Here is a 27,829-nt window from a genome sequence, read left to right as displayed (position 1 = left end):
TTTTTTAAAAATACTTTTCCCTTTTTTCTTCCCCTCCTTTCTCACCCATGCTTCTTTCCCCACTTTCATAAGTGGCAGTTATCAGAGAAGTATTCACAAGCTTTCCTATTTTATATTTCTTAAGAGACTTTTAAAATCTAAATCTACCCTCTTATAAGCTTAAACAAACAGAAATGGATAGTATTCCTGACCTGTTAAATATTGCAGATCTTTTCCATTTAAGGCAATACAGTCCTTGGCTCTGGAATGATGTTATGCCTGAATTCATAGCGATCTGAGCTGGTAATCCTTCATTCTGCTGTGATGGACCACTGTCCTGCCTTCCTCTTAACAGTGAAATCAAAAAGCTTCTTTCAGAGAGGGGAGAGCAAGAGGGCATCCCCTCGAGGGGAAGGCTGGCTGGGTGGGACCTTGGCTGATAGGGCTGATTTGAATATTTCCAGTAGAAAAATCTGCAAAATCCTGATTGGTCTTACCTCATTTCCCACAGATTTCTGTGATGAAATGTGCACTTTGCAACTACAGTGCATTATCTAAGGTTTTTTATAGCTGATAAGAGTTCCTCTGTCTTCACTTCCAGTCTTATGGGCATAGTAAGATATGTGACAAGTGCTTGGTGTTGCAAGCTCTTTTTCTGTACTGTGTACAGCAAAAACCCAGCAACTTTTGAGGGGACAGTCCCCCAAAACTTTTATCTTTTTGTCTCTCACTATCAAATTGCTGTTGCCTTTGTCATCTCTTGTACTTGTGCTTCAGGATCTCCTGACTTCCACCTCTCTGTGACCATTTAGAGTCTCCCAGCACACTAAACACTCTTTGATAATATTGTTTCACTTTGGGTCGGTGGTGAGCTGTGATAAGCTTGCTTTGATACTCGTGTTCTGCAATGCCTGGAGGATGCTGTGCTGTGAGCAAGCCCAGCCCATCGCTGATGGCTCAGGTGCTGCAGAAAATCAGTGAACACTGTGCTCTCCTTCCCACAGGCTTGCATCAGGATCAGTTTTGCTGGAATGCTGAATTGGGATATTATACAATAACAGAGATGTACAGGGGCAGCAGCAGTCCGGTGGATTCTGTTCCCACAGTTGGTCACAAGAGATGTGGGATTGTACATATTTGCTTATGAAAAATGGTGAATAACTGATATTACATGTTCCTGACAGACATTTTCCTTATGCACGAGTAGAGCAGCTGACAGACATTTTCCTTGTGCACAAAAGCAACAAATGCAAATATTAGTTTCTTGTAACCTCTGGTATTTTGTTTGCATTTATACAGTTTTTGCAAATGCTGGAGCAGCTGTTGCCATACTTGTCCTTATTGCCCAAAAAGGAATGCATATCCAAATGCTGTCTTGAAGCCTTTGATTCACTCAGCAGAAAAGAACTGTATGTCCAATATGCAGTGTTATAACTGATCTTCCTTTGATGTAATCTGTGGATATGATCTATTCCTCCTCTTCTGCATACACTTTAAAAAACCTCTATCTTTCAGGCTTTTATAAAACCCTAACGATAGGGTCATTAAGTGGGGTTTGGTGATTCTTCTTAATGTTATCAAAGATAGATGCATATTTTGGCAGAGCAGAACCGTGGGTTAATCAATGTGATGGCAACATATAATTCACCCAGAAAATATTCCTCCTCTATTTCCTAAATAGAGCATTTGATGGGAATGTCCTTTGCAATAAGTGCTGTACTGCAGAATTTCAGTGTAGAAGATAATTATTACTTGTAATTATGGAAATTTCTGCAAGGGAAATAGTTTGAATTTGTTCCTGTTAGGAAGTGGAATTGCTCTACTTGCAATATTTGAATCCTTTTAGACGATTAATGCAATCTTCTTTAATTCCTGTGTATGGGCCTTGTAACCTTCTGATATACCTAAAATCATCCCTTCAGTCCTGCTCATCCATTTGAATTTCTACTAGAGCTTACTTTGGTTTAGAAGAAAAATCCATGACATGCACAAAGGTTCTCTTAAACTGGGTCTATTACTTCAAGAGCTGACAGAAGAGGTTAAAAATGAGCATGAAGTTAGATGTAGGTGAAGGTGAAAGAAGAGGATGTGGTGGCTGGCTGAGGTCAGAACTTATGCCCTATAGCAAGAGTGCATGATATGTACATTGTACCTGCATTGCACCCTGGAGTCGGGTTGGATTTGTAGGCACTGCTCTGCACTGCTCATTGTCTTGCTGTATTTGTACATATTTGTCAGATTTCCGTATTTGAGTTGAACACTGGAAAATAATTTCATGATTTGAAGTCTTTCTGATAAATTTCAATGTCACTTTGCAATGTTTTGTGGAAAAAATGAAGTCTTCAGCTGCCAAGTGACATTAGTGCTTTTTAGCATATTTGTAACATTCTTCTCTGTGTTACTTTATTTAAGCAGAAATACCCTGCTCTGGTAAATCGACCCTTGTAATGGGGATTCCTGGGTCAATCTGTAAGAGAAGCAGCAGCTTGTATTGCTAAGTATATTTAACTGGAGGTTGGAATATTAGTTTGACAGGAGCAGCTAAGCATACAAATCTGAGAAAATACAAGCAAAATGAAACTGTAGAATTCCTTGATACAGGTTGGATGGACTGGTTCAGCCATAAAGTGTTTGGAAGGAGAGCTTGCCTCTGGGGGGATGGAAAAGGATTCCCTACATGAGGCAGACACAGTGGTTCATAACTAGGCTTAATGAGGGGCAACAGCAGAAGCCCAGCGTAGAGGGATTTTTTGCAGAGATGCTGGTTTGAAGAGGTTTGGAGTAATGAATAGGGAAATGTTCTCAGATTGCTTTCTCCTATGCTGCAAAACCCAGGGCTTTATAAATAATAAAATACCTGTCTGTGTCATCAGTTTAATTGGAATAATCTCTGAGACCATTACTCTTTGGTTAGCCTCAGTTAAGTGTCAGTAACATTCCTACTGGGATATTTATTAAAGCTGTATGGATTGTGCTGTCAGCACAGCTTGGGTTTGTTCCCCAAAAGCAGAACTGCCTGGCCAGGGCTGCTCCCTGCTCATCCTGGGGCAGGCAGGGATGCTGTGGGGATCCAGTGGCTGTGCTGCTTTGGGAGTGACCCTGGAAAAGTGTGTTTGATTGCAGGGGACTTGGCTCCTCAGCACCTCACTGTGCTCCCAGCCTGGTGTTACTGATGTGCCTTTTTTTTTTTTTTTTTTGACAGTGAGTGGTAAGTTGTGTTTTCAAAAAACCTGGGTTTTTTTCATTACATGAAAATACAGGTCTTCCTGTCAGAGTTACTTATTGTTTCTTTTATTCTTGTTTTAATATTTAGTAGTTTACTACATTTAATGGAGTAAGTGAGGATTATGAGATGAATCTAAGTGTGACAACTTTCTGCAAACTATGGTTGCATGCTTTCCAGGGCAGCACTAACAATTCAGTGCCTTCAGCTATTTGAATAACCCACATCTAGGCTTGTTTAATTTCTTGCCTGATGTATGCTACATTGAAACAAAATTGCACAGCTGACATGGGAATGGTTATGGGATAGGCTAGTCTGAAACTCTGGAATCAGAATTAAGCTCTGGTGCGGGGTCCAAAGGGATTGAGCAGGTCTGGGAGCTGCCGCCACGTCAGATTAATTGAGATGCTGTGTATTTGTAAAGAAGCATGCCAAATTGTATTCTGAACTAAACAGCCATCAGAGGGATAAAACCAACAGTCTGATCTCCTCGGAAACCATGCTGGTTTTCTTTTAGATTTCTTTGTATTTTTCTTTGTGCTTTGCCATTACTCTTTCCTTTTCTGATTATCTTGTAACCTGCCAGGTGATGATATCAGCTCATCTACCCTGAAACCCAGGGAATGGGTCCTCCTACCCTGGAATGGAAGGAAAGGCAATTCTTTTGATACTCTGACAACTACCCACATTTCCCTGACAAACCTGCTGTGTTGTGACTTCCTTCAGCAAACACCATTTAGATAGGCAGCCCATGTGCCCCCTGTGTGGATGGCTGTAGGAGTCTATTCTGCCCTCTCTTAAGGTGGAATCACACCTAAGCAAGCATGAATTAACCTCCATAAAACATTCTACTATTTTTACTCTTAAGTGGCAGGAAGGAGGGACTTAGGTGATACATAAAATATCCAGCTGTGTTATTCATGTTAATTAGGCCTTTGCAGAGACTCTTATGACCTGGCACCATCCCATTTTCCACAGAAATGTTACTCTGTTTTGGTTGGAGAGCCCTTTCATGAATTTCTGGGTTCTGAATGTTAGCTCTGCTCAGGTGCAGACTCATGACAAGGATATCTGGGCAGAAATGCCTTTGCCAGTCTCTCACAACACGTAATGCAAACCACAGCTTTCCCTCCCCTCAGACTTGCTAGAAATTCTTCCCTGTGAGGGTGCTGAGGCCCTGGCACAGGTTCCCCAGAGAAGCTGTGGCTGTCCCATCCCTTGAGGTGCCCAAGGCCAGGTTGGACAGGGCTTGGAGCAACCTGGGCTAGTGGAAGGTGTCCCTGCCCATGGCAGGGGGTGAAACTGGATGAGCTTTAATGTCCCTTCCTGACCAAACCATAGAATCAGTAATTCTATGAACAGTTTCCTTCATGTGGAAGAGTGCAGTCCCTCAGCCTCAGCAGTCCATACAAATCACCTTTGATGCTGGAACCCCCAATGTCTTGTTATAACTGCTGCTCTTGAAAAGTCTGGGGGTAAGCTTTGTTTGGTGTAGAAAGAGTTGAGAAATCATTTTGAAGGAATGCTTAACTTCCATCTGGGATTTTTTAAGATCAGATCAATGCAGCTGAGATTAAAGAAAGGAAGAAAACATCTTCCTTTCAGGAAGTAAAGTAGCTCCCGCAGTAAGTGTTCCTATTGAGTTAGTTTTCTTCAGCGTGCCACCAGTTATTAGCAACACTATAAAGAATAGGTTTCTTAGGTTGTAAGAAAAGCAGGTTGAGCTGTAGTGTATTTTGCAGTGAAGAAATGTGCTTGAAAGTGAGCCAAAAGCTGTCATTTCCCTTTTCATCTATTAAGAAGTACATTAACACTGTCAATCATCAGGCTTCAGAGGTTAGGCAAATACAGTCAGTATCTGCCAATAAAATCAAAGATTTAACACATCTCCCTATCAAAGTTAGATTAAAGAGAGAAATTTGCCATATGGGCATAAGCCCCAGCTGTGCTCCAGCTCGGGTGGCTCTAAACAAGTCCGTATTCCTTTGAAATCCTCAGTGTTCCTGCAGTTGAAACAGTGCAAGTGGCTGTGCAGTGCTGGCAGCAAGAGTAGCACTTCTGCCTGTCCTGCCTGTCCTGCCTGTCCTGCCTGTCCTGCCTGTCCTGCCTGTCCTGCCTGTCCTGCCTGTCCTGCCTGTCCTGCCTGTCCTGCCTGTCATGTCCTTGTCCTGGGGAAGGGTGGGAAAGCCAGAAGTGGGAATCAGTGAAATCTGTCAGCACTTCCTCACAGGGTGTCCCAGTTGTAATGCAGCTGGTTGGGTAGTGATGACTTGTTTGAGTACAGGTGTCACTTCTGGATGGTTTTTTTAGACCTTAATTCTGTTCTTTGTGTAGCTGGCAAAAGATAAAAGCGTTTGGTGGATTCTCTGCACTGCTTTCCTTTCTAATTGGCATTATCTTCTGAATAGTAGCAGCAAAGTCCATCCAACAGTCCAGGCTAAAAGTCTGCTAAGTTAGCAGAGAAATTCTCATCCTCAGTCATCCTCAGTAGCTGTTGGATCTGGGTCTACCCCACCATTTTATGCCAGGATCGCTGAAGACAGTAGTGTTGAGTAGTATATGTTATTTTTCTGACACTATAGATTAAGCTTAAGACCTTGTCAAACCTTGCTTTTACTGTCTTTTAAGAAGCAGGTTTATATGTGTGTTTGTTTGTGGTTTGTTTGTTTGTTAAATAGACCTTCTTAGAAGTCTTCAGAGTCTATGGAAATGTCCATTTCCTCTTACACCTCCCCCCTCTCCCACCACAAGGCTTTTTAACACTTTAGCAGCAGTTGTTTTGCACTCTCTCTGTAGCTAAATGGATATTGCAGCAAGAATGTTGGAGTTTGTGCATGTGTGTTTTTATGGGAATGTGTTTCCTGGACCCAGCAATCTCCATATTGTACATTACTCAAACTTCCTAAGAGCTAAACAAGAACTTCTGGGGTAATCATGATTTTTTTTTAGTGTTTCTGAGTGTTTGCAGTGACTTGGAGGGTTGTGCTGGTGGTCAGTCTTGCCTGGGTCAGAGAGCTCTGGAGAGCTGTGCCTTCTTTTTGAGTCTTCCCCCATTTTGGCCTTAAAACTGGGTTATTTAATTTGTCCTGGTTGGGGAATAGGACATCTAGATCAGATGAAATTGTAAACATGCTACAGCTCTGTGAGTTAAAAGCAATTCAGCTGTTTTAAATGTAAATGGTGTAGGATTATATACTTGATTTGTTATAGCCTCCTAATTCTGCCTGCCTCAGCACTTTCCTGGCAGTTAATTGCATGAGGGCTGGGAGAAACATTCCATAAGCTGCTGAAGACAGCTTTGCCACAATCTGACACACTTCTGCCTTGGTTACATAGCAAATGGACACTTTGGGATAATTAGTAAGGAGGAGCTCCAGTGGCCTGGGTACTGTTCTTTGCAGCCTTTTGCCCATGAAATCCTCTCTCTTCCAAGTTCAGAGGTCTTTTGTTTTGAATATTATTGTGTGCCATTATTAGAATGACTAGGTCTGTGTTTTGGTGCATAAAGAAATGTAGGGAAATATTTAATATTTTGCACAGGCACTCAGTGAGGGAGATAAAAAGTTCCCCAAAGCCACAATTACTTAAGCTTTTCCTGAGTTTTCTTCAATGCACAGAAGAGGTCCTAGGAGAGTAGTAATGCATTTAGGTTCTCACTATTACAGAACCAAGGTCTTAGCAGCAAAACCACCCTGTTCAGTTTGATCTCAGGCAAGGACTTGATGGCATTGAGATGAGAACTCCCCAGTTACAGTCATGCCTAAGATCGAGGCTCTGAGATACAGGTTTAATCACTGCCTTTTTTGTCTTCATTTTCCCATCTTTCCCATTTGTTTTCTTACTTCTGTAGGTCCCCTAAATAGGTTGTCTTTGTGCTCTCACAATGCTGACTGGCTCTGTACATGGCTTTAAAGAGCAGGACGTGATAAACCCCAAACTGTTAACAATTAGTACAGTCTGACGAGTTGCTCTGTGTAGTAGGCTGTCTGATGTGAAATAATGCATTAGAGGAAGATTTTCCTAAGGGAAATTAGACTCAAAGATGCAGGTGGACCATGTGTCTCTCTCTTCTGCAGATGATGTGTCTTCTGAGGCATAATTAAAATTCTTTACAATTATTTTCACAATACACAGCAATTGGATAAGAGTGACAGTTGAATGACAAGCATATATGCAGACTAGGACAAGCAGAATGAGTGAATACAGTTTTCTGACTAAAACTTTCGTTGTGAGCTGAATTCACCGCTGTTAGGCTGTAGATGTGAAATTGAATCTGCCATTCTAGATGCTGATTTCTTTTCTTTGTGCTTCTTTTTGTATGTTGAACCTCCTACTAGCTCTTTCCTCTAGGGTTTGTGGTGCATTGAGTCTGTGGCAGTGGAAGCTGAGGGGATGGTCTGTGGCTCACTCTGCTGAGTTTAGGGAGAAATAATGTCCCTTGTGATGTGGCAAAGCAGCAACAGATCCCGTAGCCTTCACACAGAGCTTTTGGCTGCCTCCGTCTCCTGTTTGGTTAGAGCATCTACACCCTAGAGGCTTAAAAGACTGATGACCTGCCAGGTGCCACATTTACTTCTTAAACAGGTTAATAGATTTTCTAGTTTTAACCTTGGTCTTATCTTGTTAATCATCTCAGCGTTGACTGATTTATGTTTTTGTTCCAACAAGCAGTTGAAACTAGGATTCACCCCGTTACAAATGTTAGCTATGTTAACCTGTACTCACTTGCATGTCATTGCAGCAAAAGTGACCTCAAATCTTGCAGTAATTTCCAGAGACATTATTTAACAAATATGCTGGAGTCCTTATGGTTCTGATAATGGTTGAACTATCTACTTCTGTGAAAGATCTGGGGTTGCTGTAGTGAGTCCTAGAAACCCTGGACCCCACCCCACAAAGGTTCACGCCTTTGGAGATGGAATGTGTCTCATGCCATTTGTACCAGGTGTCCAAAGGATCACTGTCTTCACGTGAAGCTGTACCCCGTGTCTGTCTGGGTCCTGACAATGAGTGGGGGTATTACAAGGAGGTGTCCCTGCTCTCTGTATTTGCTGCTGTTTCATTTCCCATCCAATTGAATCCATTTGACCACTACAGGTTCCAGTGGGACACAGGCATTTTCTTTGCCTGATGCTGATTTTCATTGGAGAATACTCCTCCACAGAATCACAGAATAGTCTTGAGTTGGAAGGGACCCAGAAGGACCATCAAGTCCATCTCTTAAGTGAATGGCCCATGTGGGGATGAACCCCATGACCCTGGCATTATTAGCACCATGCTCTAACCAACTGAGCCAATCTCAGGCTCTCACTTCACCAGCCTTGAATCTATTGAGGTGTTTTGGTCTCATTAGGCAGTTTGAATGCAGACAGCACTGATGCTTTTGTCTTGTGCAAAAGGTCACTTAAAGCTGCACTGAAATCAGTTGTCCCTTAAGCAGCTGGATGTGTTTTAGGGGTTCCTGTCTGGGTTTTTACCCTGCAGCCCTGTGTCTCCTTCTGCTCTGCTGTGCCTCCATCTGAAGGGGGAAGTCTGAGGGGCTGAGGCTCAGGGACTGGCTTTGTTATGGACTGACTTCCAGGAGTGTTTTCATTGCCATTTATCTCAAGTCTCTCATTTAGGAACACAGGAAGGAGGAGCCTGTCTGCTGCCACTGGAGTGTGTCCTGCTTGTCCTCCTGTCCCCTGGGATGGGGCCTGTCCCTTCTCCTGCAGCAGTTCTGCTGCCATGGAGACACATCACCGGTGCCATTACAGTGGTGCTGAGATGGCAGCTCCTGCTGTGCCTGCAATTCCCATCAGCCTGCTACCATCAGCATTCTCCTGGTTTGAATCCTGCCTTGATGAATTCCATCTTCTCCATGCTCACAGCACAGTGCCCTCCCAGTCATACATTCTCAGATGTAATGCTTTGTGGCCCAACACAAGCTGTCTCTCTCTTACCATGATGTCTTTTAGTCATTGAAATGCAGCGTTTCGAGCTGTTTCTGCCATCTGCTTTTTGCATAAGGCTTCTCCTGGCTTTCACATGATGTGTAAGAAGTCAGGAGATCTTCATCTTCTCCAGAGGAGATGTGCTGGTGTGCCTGTGGGATCCAGGCTGGGGTACCTGTAATTCCAGTGTGATTAGGGACCCAGTGTAATTGCATAAAATGGAATAAAATGTGCATAAAATGAGAAGTATTCTGCAACAGGCAAGTCGTGTGGATTTTGATGTATCTTCCTTTGCCAGAACTGTAGCAAAGAATACACTAATCAGGCAACACATCTGTGGATAGAATTTAAAGGTTATTTACATGCTGGCTGTCAAATTGGAGTCAATTTATTGTAGTTCAGCTTGGAAATTGTTCAGAACTGGTTCTGAGTGATGGCAGACTGGTCATGTGTAGCCTCTGGAGGCTATCAGGGCCTTTGGTGGAGGTGTGAACAGTGTCTCCTCCTCTGGTGGGATGCCAGGGAGTTGATCAGCATAAACACAGCTCATATCGCTTGCAGCTGCTGCAGGATGGCCTGTGGTAACCATGGAACAGCTCTCAGGCTGTGGGCAGGCCCTGGGCCTTGCTTTGTGCTCCATTTTCTTGGGGTATTTATTTATCCTGAATCTGCTACAGGAGCTGTAGTTCTGTAAAACCCTGGGACAGTCAGCCTGGCTTCTTCAGAGCATCCGGCAGGAAACAGCCCTGAAGTCCTGGTGACTGTATAAAGCACTGATCAGTTCATTGTTTTAATTTTCATTGTGGTTCCTTTCAGCTTCTGGCTCTCTAGCATTCACAATACAATTCCATCTTTGTTTTGGTGTCTAATGTGTGGTGGCTGGTGACAGTGCTACACACGGAGCTTGTGGAGTCTCTCTGAATTAGTTTGCTTGCATCTGTGGGAAGAACTGGAGCCAAAACCCTCTCCTTTCAGAGGATTAGAATCACATCATTACTGGAGGGAGTTCAGAGAAGAGTGAAAAAAGTGATTAGGGGCCTGGAGGGACTGATGTATGAGGAAAGATCAAAGGGGCTGAATTTGTATCATTTGGATAACTGACTGAGTGGGGAACATAAAAGTCTGTGATTATGGAATGTGTATAAAAAGGGATGTGTCAGGGAGAGATTATTCAATGTGGGATGATGGGGGCAATGGAATTACAATAAAAGCGACAAACAGCTGTTAAATAGGAAAATTTCCCAACAATGAGTTCGGGTGTTCAGCTGTCTCTTGCTGTAAATCCAGTGACCTGAGCTATAGCTTTTTAATTTACTGATGAACACGTGTAAAATGTTTCAAATAGAGGTAGGAATGTAAAGCAAAAATTGGGGCAGCAGTGGCTCCCTGGTTTTATGTCCCTTTGGCCTCTGTGGCTGCTCTGCAGGGTCTATCCAGCTTGGGTGGGACTTGCTGAACTGAGAGCAATGAAGCATCAGAAAAAGGCCTTTCCTGGCTTTTTCATCAGATTAATGTGATCAGGCTGAGAAGAGGTCACCTCTCTGTGGCATCTGTCCTGCTGCAGGAACTTGGAATTTCAGAAGATGAATACTCACAGAGTCAGTAGCTGTGTTGCTTTGGTTCAGCAGTTTGGACTGCCTAGATTTTAAAGTGAGATCTAGGACCTTATTTCCAGAACCAGCAATTGCAGAAATTAGTGTTATTTAGATGATATTTCCAGGATGCTGCTTTCATGCGTTCTGCCAGATACCTGTGCTCTGCATGGCAGCTACATTCCTACCTCTGCCACTGAACTGCATTTTTATCAACCCTTAAATGAGTCTGGGCTGCTGTATGAATTGACTGGTTATCTTCTCCATTGATGTTAATAATATCTTAATAAATGCAAAACATGTTTTGGAAATTCCAGACTTCAGTAGGAGCTGAATCTTTCTTTGCCTTCAAGCTAAAGCTCTATTTTAACTGAAGTGATAGATTGAAAGTTTTCTTTCCTACCTGCTTGTAATACCAAAGCCTGGGAGGAGGGTTGTTGTCATCACTAACTGCATTTTTTACCTTGTTGGTAGTTTGAAGCAAATCTTTTACATTATCTAACATATGTTTGCCAGTATAAATTGTCATAGCACTCTTATTTTTTCCTGCGTAGCTAGGAATAATAAATAATCTGTTTGAGGCAATGCCCTGTGGCCTGTGTTTGTGGGACAGCTTTGTCCCTGCTCTTGGAGGCTGTGCTCAGGGGTTGGCATGATCCAGGAGGAGCTGTGGGATATGAGGCAGGTTCTGGGTGTACCTGATGTGAGGAGATGCTTGGCAGGAGGTGTACTGAGTCTTGTGTGTGCAAAAGACAGGATCAGGTGTCTTTAAAGGCAATGGGCTAATAGATTCTCTTGGTATTGTGTATTTCAGAGCAGAGGCTTATTGACTCAGGTACATAAAATAGTGATGCCTCAAAGCAGGATTTCCTTTGGGAGCAGTCACGTGAAAGGGCAAAGGGGGAATGATTGAAATTGGAACCTTCAGACCCTGCTAAATTACTTTTTCATTTTTTTTTTAAATGGGACTGAATTACTGAAAGAACATTTACTCCTAGCCAGGTCTGTAACTGCTGCATCCCTCTCTGGGATAGATGAGAGATGAGACGTGGCAGGGGGAAGGTGCTGCATGAGGCATGAGAATTGCTGTGTCTGCTGGGTATGGAGCAGATGTTCTTGTCGGGGGTATGGTGGCTTTGGCTGCTTTTCCCCTGTACTGCTGTACCAAATGTCCCAGCAGGATATGAAAAGCACAGTCACAGAATTACATGTCAGCATCATTGCTTATAAACTGCTTTCCTCAAAGAAAGGAGCTGCTGTGAGAAGTGCCCAGTGTCTGAGGTGGTATTTGCCAGTGTCCATGTAGGACAGCAGCTGACAAGCAGGCAGACGTGGGGGTCAGGTTTTCTCAGACAGGAATTTTTCCAGGTGTTCTGGTAAAAGTGTTTGTGGGTTTTTGGTTTGATTTATATTATGGAAATACATGTCATAGTGCAAATACAAAGAGGGTCCTCAAAAAGGTCTGTCCTAGGCAGGCTTAAGAGGGTTAAATCTCAAAGTGTTTTTCCTTAAGAGATTGCTAGAGGATTTCTTGATCTGCTAAAGTATGTTTGACTTACTTTCTGGCTGTGGACTGCCTTGTGCAAGAGCTATCACATGGCCATTTTTCAGAGCTTGGCTGTGTGTTTGCAATTTTGCCACAGTAGCATAAACATGTGCAGAATCTCTATGTTCAGTCCCAGTGAGCAATGGCCCTAGCATATTCCATATCAAATGATAAATATCAAAATATCAATTTTCTCTGTTACAGAAAAATTTAGAACATCTGATAATGAATGCCCTATAACATATTTATAACAATTCTCTATATTGTATTCAGTGTGTGGGGATCTGTGTTCATTCCTCACAGATCCTCTGTTTTTCTCATATTTTTATGCCCAGAGATTGACCAGGAAAAGCTTTCAGAACTGTGATTCCTGAATATGTTGGTTGAGAAGTGCCTTGTGGCAGTGAATCATTTCTAATGGCTGCCAAGCTGCAGACCTCATTGCACAATGCCATCAGTAGTCAAAGAAGTCTTTATAACCAAGCAAAGATTTTACAAGATGCAGCAGTTTTGATCATTATAACTCCATTAATTGTGCTGCACTTGCTAACAAAGTATTGTTTCTCCTTTCTCTGTGAAGTAAAAGAAATTGTGATGAAGAGTGGGTTGTTATCCTTGCCTGTACCATGATGGGGAGCATTGAAATATTGATGGCAATGCTGATGTCTGAGCACAGAGGAGTTTACTGCAGTGACCTTCTGCTACCTGGGCTGCAGCTCCAGATGGGAATTCAAATTTGATGAGCATGTGGCACATCTCACTTCCAGCAGCACGCAAGCTCTTCATCTTCCTGACAAGGGAGAGCAGGATTCAGCTGTTTCTCCTGCACAAGTTGGTGCTGTGCTTCAGTGTCTTTGCCTGTGCAGAAAGATAGGAAATTGTTTGCACACTCTTCCAGCCTATCCTGGTGTTCCTGCAGGTTGGCTCTCCCTTCCCAAGTGTCCACTTCCACTCTCAGTTTGGTTTCCTCAGCAGGCATTGTCAGGCTGCACCTCTGTGTTCAGGAAAACACAATTCTGCATCTCTTCCTGATCAAGTCCAGTGTTACAGGGGTGGTTTGAGGAGTGAAGAAGTGCATGCTCAGGGGCTGGGCTGAGAGACTCACTGGGTTCACTGTTCCATCAGATTCTGCATAGTCTAGATTCCAAACAGACCAAAATGAGGTATCAAAATATATAATTTTATAAATCTTGATGCTTAGTCACCCCATCTCTTGCATGTTTAATTAACTCCTCCTTCATGTGGTTTCTGAGTGCAGAACAGGAGCCAAAACAGTCATTTTAAATTGTGTCATATGATTGTCTTTTTTGCCTACGAGATTGTTCAAGTGGAAGGAGCAGAGCAGGGCTGGAATTTATAACCTGTGACTCTCTGCACTGAAAACTGTAATTTTCAAAGCAAATCTCTGCAAGGGGACCATGTTACTGTGACTGCTCATGCAGTATAAATAATGTTCTTTTCAGGTTACATCAAACAGAGCAGGCCATTGCTTCCTGATCCAGTGGAAGCTCTGGTAGTTGCTTCTGTAGGTTCCATTTATAGATCTGAATTCAATGACTAAATTTAATTACTTACAGCTGAATCCAGTGGAAGTAATAAGTTCAAAATAACCTCTGTCATGCTGCCGTGAAAGCAGCATGTTCCCAGAAAAGGGCACTTCCTAACTGTTTCATTTTTCAGGAGAAGTTTTAACTTTCACCTATTCATTGTCTGGTTAAGTGAAGAAGGGAGCTTTGCAGGACTCTCCCACTCAAAGCCGTGGACTGTGATGAAGCTCCTGTGTGTTGCCATTTCCAGGTTGTACTGACTCACAAATAGGTGGAGAAGGGCTTTAAGAATTGCATGCCTGTCCTGTTCCTCCCAGAGGATCCAGGCTGATTGTGGCCAGAATCAGCTGCAGGTCTGCAGGAGCTTTTGTCTGCCCCAGTGTGGTGGTTGTCATCTTGCACAGTGATGTCCCTCTTGAGCTGTGGCACCCTGATTGGAAGTACATTTGGAGATGTGTGATGAGAAAGAACAGATGCCTTGAAAGATTGTCAGATAATGAGAGAAAAGCTTGGAATTATTTACTGAAGTGTTAACAAAGACCTAAAGGATGATGTTCTTGTTTTTCGCTTAATTAGGCAAGAATTAAATGAAAGACTGCTTAACTGATCTGCAGAAAAAATTGCTGCAGGACAGTGCAGGGACATAGTGACACTGGCACAGTTGTGGCAGTTGTGCATTTCCTTCTGTCTTTGTTTCTATCCCACTGGATACACACTATCTCAGACCTGCATTTTCTGATGTTCATATGGTCTGTTAGCATGATTGATCTGTGACTGGCTGTCTTTTTTCTATTGCATATGCATGAGTGCACACATGTACTCACTTAAGCAAATTTGATTTCTTCATTCCTTGTCTTTTGCCTTTGTCTGGCACGTTGTCATTTAAATGACCAGTTCCTTCCAGACTCTTCAGTGTCACTTGCTATTTCTTTTTGAGGTATTTCCCCAGCCATTTTAGCACCCAGGTGTTTTCTGACTCGGTATCCAGTTACTAACAATCACCAGTGCACAAATCCCACTGTATAAGCAATGATATTTAAGAGCTTCTGAAAAGTTTGTCGTATCTTACAAATAATGAATGGATGTAATTAATGCCTCAGGAAATTTACTGCAGTTTAATCTAGACTCTTTCATTTAAATGATATTTTTAAGAGAAACAATAAAAAAAATCTATTATTGTGAAAACCAGAAGAATATGTGCAAGTATAGTTGTATTGCATTTAATTTTTTCCCCTCAAATAATTTGATACATTACAAAATTGCTGTCAGCATAGGTGGAAAGGGGAATTCCTTGGTGACTGCTTGCCTTTTCCACAGGGAAAGCTACAGGCATGCAGCTCTGCTTCTGAATACTGCTCCTTCTTCCCAGGGAGATGCTCAGGGGAATAGCTCAGCTGGGAAGGATTCCTCTGTCATTTAAAGGATGAACTAGGAGGTAATTACTCATGCTGCTGGGTCAGTCAGTATTGATGGAGCCTGTTCCAGGATATTAGTATGTGGGAAAGTCTTTGATGGTTGAGAATTGATTTAAATCCTACAAGCTTTGTTGTGTGTGACCTGCCTGTGTGCTTGTATTATCTAAAGCAGATTTCTAGGAAAGCAGATTGCCCAGACAGATTGAGCTGTGCTCTCTGATCCCATCATGGGTGGTTGGGTGTGGCAGTTGTGGAATTCCACTTGAAAATGGATTTTTACTTGCTGCCATGGAGTTATTGATTAAACAGGCTGGGTATGGATTGCTGCACAGGTACCTGCCCAACAGTGAATGCTAAAAATGTGAAAAAAGTAACACTAAACCAATAAAATGTGAGTGCACATAGCTACCTGGCAAGCTCCAAGTGATGTCTGGGCAAAGGCTGTGCGGTGTTAATCACCTGCTCTGGTGAGTGAGTGATATTTAGCGCTTCAGAGCTGTGGCTGGGGGATTTGAGATATACAGACAGGTCTGGATCTGATCTGGATGAGCCTGAGTCTGGGTGACAGGGTGGCAGATGCCAGCCTGAAGCCAGCACAGGAGGGTTCCCTGGTCTCTTGAGCAGATGAGCAGTGCTGGGGTGAAGTGGTGCTGGGCAGCACTAAAGGTTCAGAACCTGTGGGACCTCATGCACAGGGCATGACTGAGGGGTCTACACATTTTTATCTGAGCTTAGTGTTTGGAAGGCTGAGTGGGTTGAGTTTTCATCACCTCTTCCCTCTGGACCCTGTTCTTTAGTCTGTTCAGACCCATTCAAGTGTCTTGAAGCGTGCTGTGAGTGAACAGCTGATGACCCAGTGCTGACACAGAAATAAATTATTCAGTGTGTCTTATTTGGGAATTCAAGGCTTCATGATGAAACCTACAAAACTGTATTATGCCTCTGACATTCGGAGATTTCATCACTGTATCTTCAATTATTCACTAAGCCTGCTTGTTCTCCTGCCAGCACTCTGACGGGGCTGCAGGCCGGTGGCAAGCAGCAGGCAGTGCTTTCTTCTCTTTGTTCTCCTGCTTGCTCTTGGTACCTTGTGAGGGAGACTTGCCTGGTGCTCACTGTATTAAACTTCTCACCCAAAGTTCAAATTTGTACAATTCACAGACAAGGAAGAGTCAACAGCCATTGCTATTGCTGGAGGTTTCTCAGCAAACTGTAATTATTGTGAGCTTTCTCCTTCCCTGGAGACAGAATTTTCACTAGGGCTGCATTTACCCTGGACGAGTGCTGCAGCTGAACAGCAGTGACCTGATTGTCAGAACATCCTCTAGGAAATGCCAAAAGAGAGGCCAGTGGGAGAGGAAGCTGCAGGAAACGCTTAAGGAAGGGTTTGTCCTCAGGGGCACAGCCAAGGAGGTCTGTGCCAGTGGTGCATCCCTGGTGCTCGGGGTTCTGCCTGTGCCAGGGGCTCCTGGCTGGAGTGGAGCTCTTACTGTGGGGTGTTGTGTTGTAGAATGCTGAACCTCAGTACCATAAGCCTCAAGCTGTTGGTTTTTTAGGGGCATTTGCTGTGTCTGTTAGTCAGGAGAGAATTAACACACTAGATTCTGCTGCTGAGCAGCTCCAGTGAGCTGGGACTCCCTTGTCCTCTGGCCAGGCTGAGGTCCTGGAGCAGGGCTCTGCTTGGTTTTCTCCTGCAGCATTCCTGAACTGTGCCTCTGTAAGTGCAGGATCTCTCTTGGCTCAGCATATCCCCTTGTATTTGTACGTAGGAAAGTTCTTCTACCACCTGGGACCTGCCTGCATCAGAGTCCAGATGTAATGAGTTCCCATTAGCTGGAAGGAGCTGTGACACATCAGACATTTCTCTTTGGTTCTGGTCTCTCTGTAGCTCATGATTTGCACTTTCTATACAGCCCTGATAACTTTCTTAGGAGTCCAGGCTTGAGTTCTGCAGGCAGGCAAGCCCTGGTCTTGTGAGGAGCCCTTCTGCTGAGTGTATCCTAACAGAGCAGTGCCCCAGTATCTGCTGTGTTCCAGTGTGTGGAAGTTTTAGTCTGTGGTGGATAATTTTAGAAAAGAGAACTGAAATTAATACTATGAACTCACTGCCTGACGAAGGAGAAATTTTCCTGTGGATGTACAGAAGAATGTCTTCATTTCTCCTGAGATTCCTGGGGGTGGAAAGTCTGAATCAAGGCTGGAGTCACCATACCAAGGCATGCCAAATACCTCAGAACTTAGAATATTTTCTTCCAAGCCAAGACTACACAAGTAATGGAGTTCACAGGATATGTGAGAAGGACCAGAACTTGTCTGCATAGACACAGCTTTTGCTTTCTTTGTCATCACTTGAATAATTTCAGCCAGATGAAGAACAGAGAAATGTATGAGGAGAGAAGAGAGCCTGCCCTTTACTGGCTTGCCCTGGGCACAGAACTTAGGCATGGTTGTCATTAGAAAGCATGCAGCCTCTTAAATTCAGGTATGTTCTGTAATAAAATGCTCTCTCCTGCCCACTCCAGTTATTTGAATTAAGTACAGTTGTAACTTAAAGGTTACTTAAAGATAAAGTTAAAGGTAACCTAAAAATGTTGGAATGAGGATTTCCAGGTGATGTTGCCTAGGGCAGCTTTCTGTCTGTGGAAGAGACACAGCGAGTGCCTCTGCACAGGGGAGCTGCTCATGTCCTTGCTTCACAGACACACGTTCAATAAATTGGAATAATAAGAAATTTGGCACTTTTATGGAACTGACACAAATCCAGTGAGTTCAATAGCAAAGATGGAAATGCAGCCAATACTCCTGCTGTTCTCCTGGCCTATAGGAATGGAAGCTGCTAACTAGCATTTGGAATCTCTGGTGCCATTTTCTGTATGATGAATAAAAGAAGGTAGATTACATTGTTTTCTGGTAGTCGGGTACAGGCAATGCAATGTTTTGTGTTTCTAGACCACAGACCCTTGCTGGCCAGGGAGACTGTCCTTTTTTGGGGGTGCAAAGCTGAGAAGAGCTGGGTGCTTGCTGAGAAGGGCAGGGTGCTCTTCTCCTGCTGTTTTGTCCCTTTTCTGAAGGCACAAGTGGATCAGTCTGATGGGCTGTACATCTCATGGCTGGTGCAAGCAGCCTTGAGAAAACCCCAGGGATCATGAAAAACAGGTCTTTGTGTTGGTTACCATTGCCTCAAGCTGGTGCTGATGTGTGCAAGAAGGAAAAGTCCCCACTCCTTTGCTGTTCTGCCCTGAGTAGGGCTCCTTTGTTTGAAGGACTTTACAGGGTATTAGAAAATGAAAATCTCTATTTTTGGACTTGGCTATTGCAGCGCAAGAATGACACCTATTCTGGAGTCCATCCAGATACTGTTCTAACAGCAAAACAGAGAAGTGGTAGGGCAACTAAAATAAAGCAGATGTTTAGCAGGGAAATAATTTACAATTGGCCAGTTTGATGGTACCTCTTGACCCTTTCAGGGCTGTTCAATAAAACTAGCAGTTTCCATAGCAACTACTAAATTACTTAGTGCTTCAGAGATCTGTGATAAAGGAGGCAAATCATTGTAGGGAAACATGGTGTTGATGTTTCTCCCCTTTGCATTACAAGAGTAATGATCTGGCAAAACTTGCTAAATGGGACGTCCCTGCTGAAGAATTTTTCCCACGTTCACTTGGGCCAAAGAGATTTATATGTTTAGTACTTTTGCAAATTTGATTTTTCCCCTCTCCGCTGTCATCAGCTTTGTCCTTGGCAGGCGGTGCTGGCTGGGCGCTGGCAGGGTGACGGTGAGCCAAGAGCCGGTGTCTGCACTAGGTGTGTGCTGGGCTTCTCTCTCACACTCCCTGCTGAGCCTCAGGTGCCTCTCCAGGGAATGTGGAACAACTCCCTGCTGCAGGTACACTGCAGCCACACACCTGTGAGCACATGGCAGTCACTGTCACCCTGTGCTCTAACTGCTGCGTGTTTCGTCTTCATTTCGTCTTCTGCTCTGCTCTCCTGGACATTGTGCTGCTCAGATATTTTTTTCCTACTTCACCAGTAAGAGAGGATGTAGCTTAAGATCAGGGCAGTCTTGAGAATGGACCCATGGGAATGTGTGATAAGGAAGTGGATTTGGGGCTTGTTTTCCACAAATCCCAGCATAATTCTGACGGCTCTCAGGGTACATTTCACTTCTCTTTGAGTGTTTGGTTGTGTGCAGAGCTGTTGCTCTTGTGGATCTGCTGTGTTGGAAGAACTGTGTTAAAATCCTGTATTGGGGTCCAGAGGAACAGTTCCCTGGATTGGGTAGAAGAACTAAATTTACAATTTATATCATAGTACAATGCTGAAAGTGACTTACGGACTAGGTAATAATGGTGTTCAAACCAGCTCTGCCTCAAGCTTCCCTGAAAAGCCACCTACAGTTGTCAGCTAATGCATTTAGTTGAAGTTTTGTATAATTCTGTATCTGTTAAATTTCTAATAATATCTTACAAAGACTGGTGTTACTTCTGAGCAGGGTGAAAGGTGGCCTGTCTTTTCTTCTGCCAGTTCTGAAAGAAGTTGTTTAACTAAAAATTGTGCCAAACTGTCCCTGTCCCTCCTCGTGGAGGAACTGTAGCAGATGCTGCAGTGCTGTGCTTGTTGGTCTCAGACAGAAGAGGCTGGTTCTGTTTTCCTTGTGCTGTCCTTGGGCCCTGACAGGTTGGTTGTTAGTCCTCCAGAGCACTTTCCTCCCTCCACTCATAGCTGGTTCTTGCTGTTAAATGATGGTGGAGAGTTGGAGCTGATAAAAACAGGAAGATTGTCTGCTGGCATCTGCTGTTAGCAAAGGAGAGGGATGTCCTCTGAACAGGGGCTCCAGGATGTAGCTGCTGTTCCTGGCGTAAGCCTGAAGCATGTGAGAAAGGAGCAACAAGGATAAGCTCTGTTACAAGCTGGGCTGTTTACTTCAACTAAGTAAACAAAGGTTTGACTCTTCATTTACTGATTAAATTCGATTTATTTCAGGTGGGCAAGTGAGCTGTGCACAGAATCCCATTAGCAGATAGTGGAGCACGATTAATAAGAATGATTAAATGCTCTTTGGATAAAACCAGGCAAGTTATTTTACACACACACACACACCCATCTTGTTTTTGTCTATAAGCTCAATGGGGCCTAGAGGAAATTTCCATTTCTAAGGAGTGTAGTTCTGTAAGAGGCACCTTGGAAACAGGTAGAAGATAAAGAAACAAAGCTGCAGAGACAAAAATCTGTTGTGCTGATTCTCCAGGGCAGGCTGACAGCTCTGGTTCAGGTGTCAGCCAGATGTCGGACTGTGAAGGAAAAGTGTTACCTGGGTGCAACCTTAATTTTGGAAAAGCAGGAATTCAGCTTCTGTGGTCAGCAGCAGTATTTATACATGTGCTCCATGTGTTCTGAATTAAAGTGCAGTCTTCCCTCTCCTCACATTCCTGAAATCCCACAGCAGAGATTTGTCCGTATTTTTCTCTAAAATTTGGCTGTAAAACACTTACAAGGGGAGAGGACAGATTCAACCTGGTGCTTGGCCCTGAGAAGCTGTGGCAGCTGTTCACACATTCCCTCCCTCGTGCTGGTGCCTTGCCCAGCCCTGCTCAGCCCTGGGTGCAGCTGGCATGGGCAGCCGTGCGGGGCTGACTGCACGAGAGGTGTTCTGCAGACTGAGAGCAGGCATCAAATGCATCGCAGATTATTCCTGCTGTTTTTGGCATCGTCTCCTGATCTGGCAAACCAAGGGAGCATTATGGAAGAGGGTTTTTCTGTGTGTTTGCCTTTCCTGCCCCAAGGCCGGCTGTCCAGGGTCCGAAGCTGACAGCAGCAGCGAGGTGGTTTGAGTTTCCTCCCCTGTGTACAATGGCAGCCTTTGTTCTAAGACTGAGGTGCTGTTTTTCAAGTTTTCCATGTTTGTTTGACAGGAATTTTCTGCTGCAAGTTCTTCTGATGCTGTTCCAGTTTTGTTCCTCTGTTATCCAGTTAGTGTTGGCCAGCAGTGTGCCATGTCCTTGGGCCTGTGGTGTGAGGTTTGGTGGCACAGGGACCAGGTGAGCCCTGGCAGGGCAGTGTGGCTGTGGCCTGTGATGGCAGTGGGGTCCCTGCAGGAAGGGGGTTGCAGGGGGAGGCACAGGAGCTCCTGAGCAGAGAAGAAAGATCCCCAGTATAGAATCTGGTGCTGCATTCCTTGGGGGCTGGACCTTGATTTGGTTTTATTTAGCAAAATCTTGGGGAACTTAAAAGGGCCTATTCATTATTTACATGCTGTGTCTTTGTACTGTACTTTTATGTTCATTGCATATTTTGTATTAATTATAGACCAGTCACTGTTGCCTAAAACAGCTCTTGCATATTGATAGCAGTAGATTTAATAAAAATTTCAACTCCCCTCTTGATATTGGCCATTTAATTATGACATTTGCATTCTAATCCTGTTTCAGATTGTACAGGGAAATCTAGTATTCAGGGTCTAAACAGTTACCTAGGTGGGATCTCAAATGATGAGGATCAAAAGAGCTAATAAGTATATTTATTTGTGTTGCCTGGACTGTGGCTCTGGAGGTGGGAACAGCACAGTTGTGTCCATCCTGCTAACACAAGGACAGGAGAAAGGAGTTCCCATTGAGGGCGATGCATCTGCTGCCAAATTCCAGCTGAGAGTGAGGCTTTCTTCTTGCACAGTGCCTTGTTCCTGGAAAGTGTGATGCAGAGACTGCAAAAATGAAAGAGATGGTTCCAGCTGTCTGTATTACACTGAGGATGTAGAGAGCCAGGTTAGAAAACACCTGCTGTTTCTGTCTTGTCTTTAGTGAAACACTGTCTCTCTCCTTGCTTTAATCTTCTTAAAAGGAATTGATCGGTTTTTTATTTGAGATCACTGGAAAATTAATGTCACTGTCACTGTAGAGTGAGCACTGTAATATCTTCACATAATGTGATTTAAAATTTAAAGCTCTCTCAGCAGGGGAAGGCTCTGTCTGTGTCGGGACCAGGAGCTGCTCCTTGGCTCATTCCTTCAGCTGCAGCTGCTGGCTCCCTGCCTTCCCTTTTCCTCTGCTCTTCCAAAGGGTGATTCTCACCATTTCCTCTTTGCAGACTCTTCCCCTTGATACAGTGTGTTCATTCCAATGCTAAACTAACTTGTGAGTGCCTCGTGGGGAGGAAATAGGTGATGTGAATGCTTTTTATTTAGTTAGTTAAAGGTCCATGGGGAACACAATGTGCAGAAAGCATTCTTGTGTATGCTAGAAACTGAAAGAGGAAGGAAGGAAAGGGGTTTTTGCAGGAGAAAAATAGGCCAAAATCGTCCTTTCTGTTATGATTAATAGGTTTCTCTTTTGGGCTTTGAATGTTGTGTTTGTATTCAAATTAAGTGGTTTCCAGGGGCACTTCCAGGAATAGATGTGGGGAGCGGATAAAGGACATTCAGAATGTGCGGAACTGAACTGTGTGTTCGTGGCTCTTGCTCCATCTTGTCTCCTCCTGCCACCTGGAGCCTGTGGATCTCCTCCATGTCTGGGGTTCAGAGGATGGGTGTCGGAGTCTAGAACATCCCTCTGGCCACCCTGGAGGGTTTGAAGACCGGACAGGGGGGTCTGGGATCAACCAAGGGGGTCAACCAGCCTTACACAGAGCCCAGGAGGACACTGCCTCTGATCCCTGGCCATGGGAGTGAATGCCCACATTGTATGAAGAATCACAAGCTGAGAAAATTCAAAATAAGTAGTATTTAGTTTATCTTAGAATGTAAATGTAGAATCTAGGATTCTCAGTATATGAGGTTGAAGAGGCAAGATGGAGGAATTGGGGAGTGGCCCCTGTGCTCCTCATTCTTGCTCTCGTCCCCCATTTTCTGCTGAGTTGGATCTCAAGGATTGGTTTAGAGTAGAAATGACATGTTAACATAGGTAGTAAGTATTGGTATGATTTTGTAAATAAAAAGTACGTTTTGGACGGTGGTTGGGTCAGGGGTACTGTACATAAGGTGCGGGGCTCTCTGATCCGCCCAGTCCAGCCGCGTGTCCTGCTCTGCTGGGGATGCCTTGCAGAGCTGAGACAGAACTAAGATAAGGTACCCTAGCCAAGGGAGACCTGGCAGAGCTGAGAAAGAACTGAGATAATGAAGAATAAACAACCTTGGAAACGTGCACTGGCGGACTCAGCTTGTCGTCTCTGGCTCCAGTGTGAAACACTTAGGGCAAAGGGAAGACGAAAAACCTTATTACCTCTGGGAACAGCAACCCCGAGGAGAATCTCAGGGAAGAGCAACCCTGAGAGACGGGGATTCTCATTTCTCAGCATTCAGGACGTGCCAGTGCAGCACAAGGTGCTGAAGATGCCCACACAGCAGATGGAGCTGGGTGCTGGCGGCTGCGTGTCCGTGCCCACCTTCAGGAGAGCTGAATCAGGCAGGCACGGCTGGCCTGGCCCAAGCAGCCTTGTGGGCTGGGAAGGTCCCAGTCACAGTCATGCTGTGTCCAACTCCCTCTGTCATCAGGCAGTAAAGAAAGTAATTAGATGGTAATTCTGCAAAAACAAGCCTTAATAGTGTACAGCATGATTTAGGTGACACTTCACACTCTGCTGGGAGGACTTGTGCTTGGTGGCTGCTGCATGTTGTTAGTTCTTTGTATTTTCTTTGATTTAAAGCTTCATGCTTGTAATCTAGTTAACACTGAATTGGGTTTCCAGTACAGTGGCTTGTTTGGTTCAATAAGAACACATTTATACTAAAGGTTAATGAAAAGCATTTTGCTTTCATTGAATTCATTAAAAGGGGTTCTACAATCAAGACTTACTAATGGAAAAGAGATTAAATATTCATGTCGCTAAATTTCTCACATCATTTCTGATTTTCCTTAATCTCTGCCTTCCTAGATCAGAGTCCAAAATCACCTGAATGCTCTAACAAGTTTCAAAAATTAATTAAAGATTTCTCCTGTTGAAGTAAAAAGACTTCCCAGATGTATACCTAATGTTGAGTGCAGGTCTCTGTGCTATTATGGACAAAGAGAGAGTGATGAGGTCCTAGCCAAGAGAGCCAATCTCAAGGAGCAGTATTGGTAATTAAAGCACTTTTAAAGAATACGAATAATTCTTTATTCTCTTTATTTGTGCTATTGAAATAGGTTTGAATGAACTCAAAGTGCAGCAAAATTTGCATTAGAAAGGTATTATCTGGGCATGAAGATAAAACCGAGTAACAGGCATCAAAGGTGCTTAAAGATTCAAGACCTTTTTATAACAGAGCATCCAGATGTGTGTGCTATAAGTACCTGGGTGCTTTGTAAATACTGGATTGTGTTTTCTGTGGTCTTTTTCCTCAGTATCTCCCAGGCAGCTCTGGATACTCTTTGTGTGAGCAGAGCGTGTCTGAAGTTCCTGTTTTGTGTGTAGGTTCCTGTTATGCCAGAGTGTGCAGATGTGGGAACTCAGTTTGGGAATGCTTTGAAGCTGCGTATTAATGTTACTGATGTAGAAATGGAGATACATGGTGATAGGAGATACAAGTTACTTTGAAGGTATTGCAGGTTCCCATAAATGGTTTTCTGGAAAATAAAGAAATGAAGAAAAATGGTCTTGTAAACAGTTTCAGAATTGTGAGTGTCTTGCTTTTAGTCTAAGATGCTTGTATAGATCAATGTATATGTGTGTTAACAACATATATGTGTGTGTGTGTTGCATATATAGTGCACTTAGCGAGTGGGGCGGTGCTGCTCAGTGTCTGCCTCAGTGGATGTGAGCAGAAAAAGAAGGCTCAGCTCCTGGCTGCATCTTTGTGTTGTATTTCATTGCAGCTTGAGCTTTCAGTACATTTTGGGCCCTTCTAGTGGTAGATGTTGATATTGGGCTCTTTGACAAGACCTCATGAGAGAGGAAGTCAGTTACTTCTGTGCTGTGTGAGCCAAGACTGGAAAGGAGGTTCTTGAGAAAAAGCACCTGGTTATAAGTAGTTAAGAAGTAGTATTTAGCCAAGTTCAAGGGGTAAGCCTTGCCTTACTAGTTCCAAAGCAGTTCAGAGGCCTTGCTAAAGCTCAGAAGGTGATCACAATGAGGGGGTGCACACTGGTGGGATTCACAGACCGGACTGCAGCGTTGGCTGGCATCGACTGCAGCCAGCGTGACCGGAGGAGCCGGAGTGCGGCGCTGTGACCTGTGATCCACCAGCACGAGGTCAGGACAGCCGTGTTGTTTGTGCCTGTTTGGGATGGCTCAGTGATGGGTGTTGCTGTTGCCTCTGTTCCTGCAGGCATACTTCCGTCAGGGCGTGGCCCTGCAGTACCTGGGACGCCATGCGGATGCGCTGGCCGCGTTTGCGTCGGGGCTGGCGCAGGACCCCAAGAGCCTTCAGCTTCTGGTCGGCATGGTGGAGGCTGCCATGAAGTCTCCCATGCGAGGTAAGCACGCCGGGGTTCTCGGGGGGGGACCTGCTGCTGAGGTAGCCAGAGGTGGGAGCTTCAGTGCCAGCATCCGAGGACAGGGGAACCTGGGGGCCTGAAGGGAAAGATTTTGAGATTTGATTCTCTGCTCAGTCAGGAGGATGCCGAGAATGGAGCCTGATGAAGTTACAGGAGGAACAAAAACTCTCCTTCTGGTTCAGTGGGACAGTAAGATGGTGACAGCCAGCTTGAGGGGCACTGGAGATGAATCAGACTGGGTTTGTACAGCAGTTCCCATGGAATCCTTGTTCGTTTTTCCTTTCTCCAGTATCAGTGCGGACAGAGGTGTGTGCTGCTGTGGCCCTGGCTGGGTTGTTACTGGAACAACTTCCCACAGTGTTTTGGTTGGGAGCAGCTCATCTGAAATGCCCCAGGCCAGTGTTTGCCCAGAAGAGCACATCAGCAGCTTTTCTGTGGTACTACTGTCTCTCAAAACACAGCATTCCAGAAGGCAAAAAGGCTGCTCTGCTAATTTACTTCTGTTCAAGCAGTGTTTGAAATCACAGAGACCTTGAAGCCATATGAGCTGTGCAGTGTTTTGCCTCCCTTTCATCATGTCCTCGTTTCCAAGATTTTTTTTCTCCAGAGGAAGCGGGTTGTCTCCTCCTAGCTCTGTTTCTCTTGCAGGCTTTGTGCTGCAATGCTCTAATGCTGTTAGTCAGGAGGGAACATGGCAACTGCCATCCTCAGCAGATGGTGCTGGGGCCACAGGGCTTAGGAGCCAAGGAGCACTGAAATGAAAAAATATCCTTGTTGGATGTTCCCTTTTTTACAGCGTCTTTCTCCATCCTCCAAAACAAATTCCTCTGGAAGTTTCTGTCCCATACAGCAGTTACCTGGTGAATGCAATTTGATTTGCTACCCAAAGGTACTAAGGCTGCTGCTTAGAATGCAGGTTATATGGTATTCTGTGGGAGCATCCCCAAATTTGGCAAGATGCTCGCTGGCTGACTGCCCTGCAGCTGTGAATCAACTGTGCTCCCTGCTGCAGTTAGACAAATAAAAGCAGTTGGGCAGGTCCAGTGCTATCATGCCACAGGAGTTCTGTCTGCTGCAGAAGGAGCAGCTTCTTTCTGCAGTTTTGGTCACCTCTCTTAGTGCTTGGCTATCTGGACAGGCACAGACTTTGCAGGCGTTCATTTGAAGGTTTGTGCTGAAAGAGCAATAACTGCAGTGCTCTCAGACACTGCAGATGGCTCATTTCCAGTTTCCTACAAAATTCCACAGATATCTTCTGTATTCCTTTTGCCATTAGGCCAGACTTCAGAGCTCAGTGTGAGAATGCTCTGTGCTGAGACTTCTCTAAGCTCTATTCTTAGGCTGCCTTCCTGAAGTGCTTTCTGCAAGGCAAACAGCAGCTTGCCAGGTCATCTGTCTTGATATGCCAGATCTTAGATGGTACCTTTGAGCCCCAAGCTCCCTTAATAAATCTTCGTTAGGTTTGGGCTTTCTGGCCCATTTGTTTACGAAAAAATCAAGACGAGTCGTGAAGGTGATTCCTGATGCAAATAACTTGGTTTGCTGAGCACCTCTGTCTTTGGTTTTGCACTTCAGAGTCCCTGGAGCCCACCTACCAACAACTGCAGAAGATGAAGCTGGACAAGAGCCCCTTTGTTGTGGTGTCTGTGATCGGCCAGGAGCTCCTGACCGCAGGCCACCACGGGGCCTCTGTGGTGGTGCTGGAGGCTGCCCTGAAGATTGGCACGTGCAGCCTGAAGCTGCGGGGGTCGGTGTTCTCTGCACTGAGCAGTGCGTACTGGTCGCTGGGGAACACGGAGAAAAGCACTGGATACATGCAGCAGGACTTGGACGTGGCCAAGAGTTTAGGTAAGAATCCTCCTTTCACTCCTGGAGTGCTGGGTTGGGACTGGTGGAACAAATCAAGAGCTGGGTTAATGATCAGCATCTCTCTCAAATGCTCGGGTTTCTGTGGGTTTTCACCAGCTGCTAAATCCAGTCTGAAGTTCTGAAATGTGCAGACTGCAGGTTTGTGCATCTCTGTTTGCCTGCCTGTGTGAAGGGGCAGATGATCACGGAATGTGCTAAGGCTTTACAGGGTCTTCTAATTACCTGATGTCATGTATGTGAGAGCTGCTCTTATTCCCTGTGTAGACTTGGGCTCAAAACCTTACATGAGTCTGAAATGAAGCCACCTGCTTTTCCAAGT

General features: G+C 44.5%; 1 protein-coding gene across 5 annotated transcripts in view; it reads left to right on the top strand.

The window, feature by feature from the left end:
• The window catches only part of TTC28 (tetratricopeptide repeat domain 28), a 106,858-nt gene that overhangs the window by 34,248 nt on the left and 44,781 nt on the right, over nucleotides 1-27,829 (top strand). For all 5 annotated transcript variants that reach the window (XR_010082700.1, XR_010082699.1, XM_063416104.1 and 2 more), the window contains 2 exons: nucleotides 25,473-25,620; nucleotides 27,217-27,489. Coding sequence is in view for 3 of the 5 variants with exons in the window: in XM_063416104.1 (XP_063272174.1) it covers nucleotides 25,473-25,620; nucleotides 27,217-27,489 (421 nt within the window). In the remaining 2 variants the exon portion in view is untranslated. The remainder of the gene's footprint in view (nucleotides 1-25,472; nucleotides 25,621-27,216; nucleotides 27,490-27,829) is intronic.

Source organism: Prinia subflava, chromosome 19 (genome assembly GCF_021018805.1).
Source record: "Prinia subflava isolate CZ2003 ecotype Zambia chromosome 19, Cam_Psub_1.2, whole genome shotgun sequence".
Classification (NCBI taxonomy): domain Eukaryota; kingdom Metazoa; phylum Chordata; class Aves; order Passeriformes; family Cisticolidae; genus Prinia; species Prinia subflava.
Note: the sequence above shows the minus strand (reverse complement) of the source record. Positions and strands in the feature narration are given on the sequence as shown.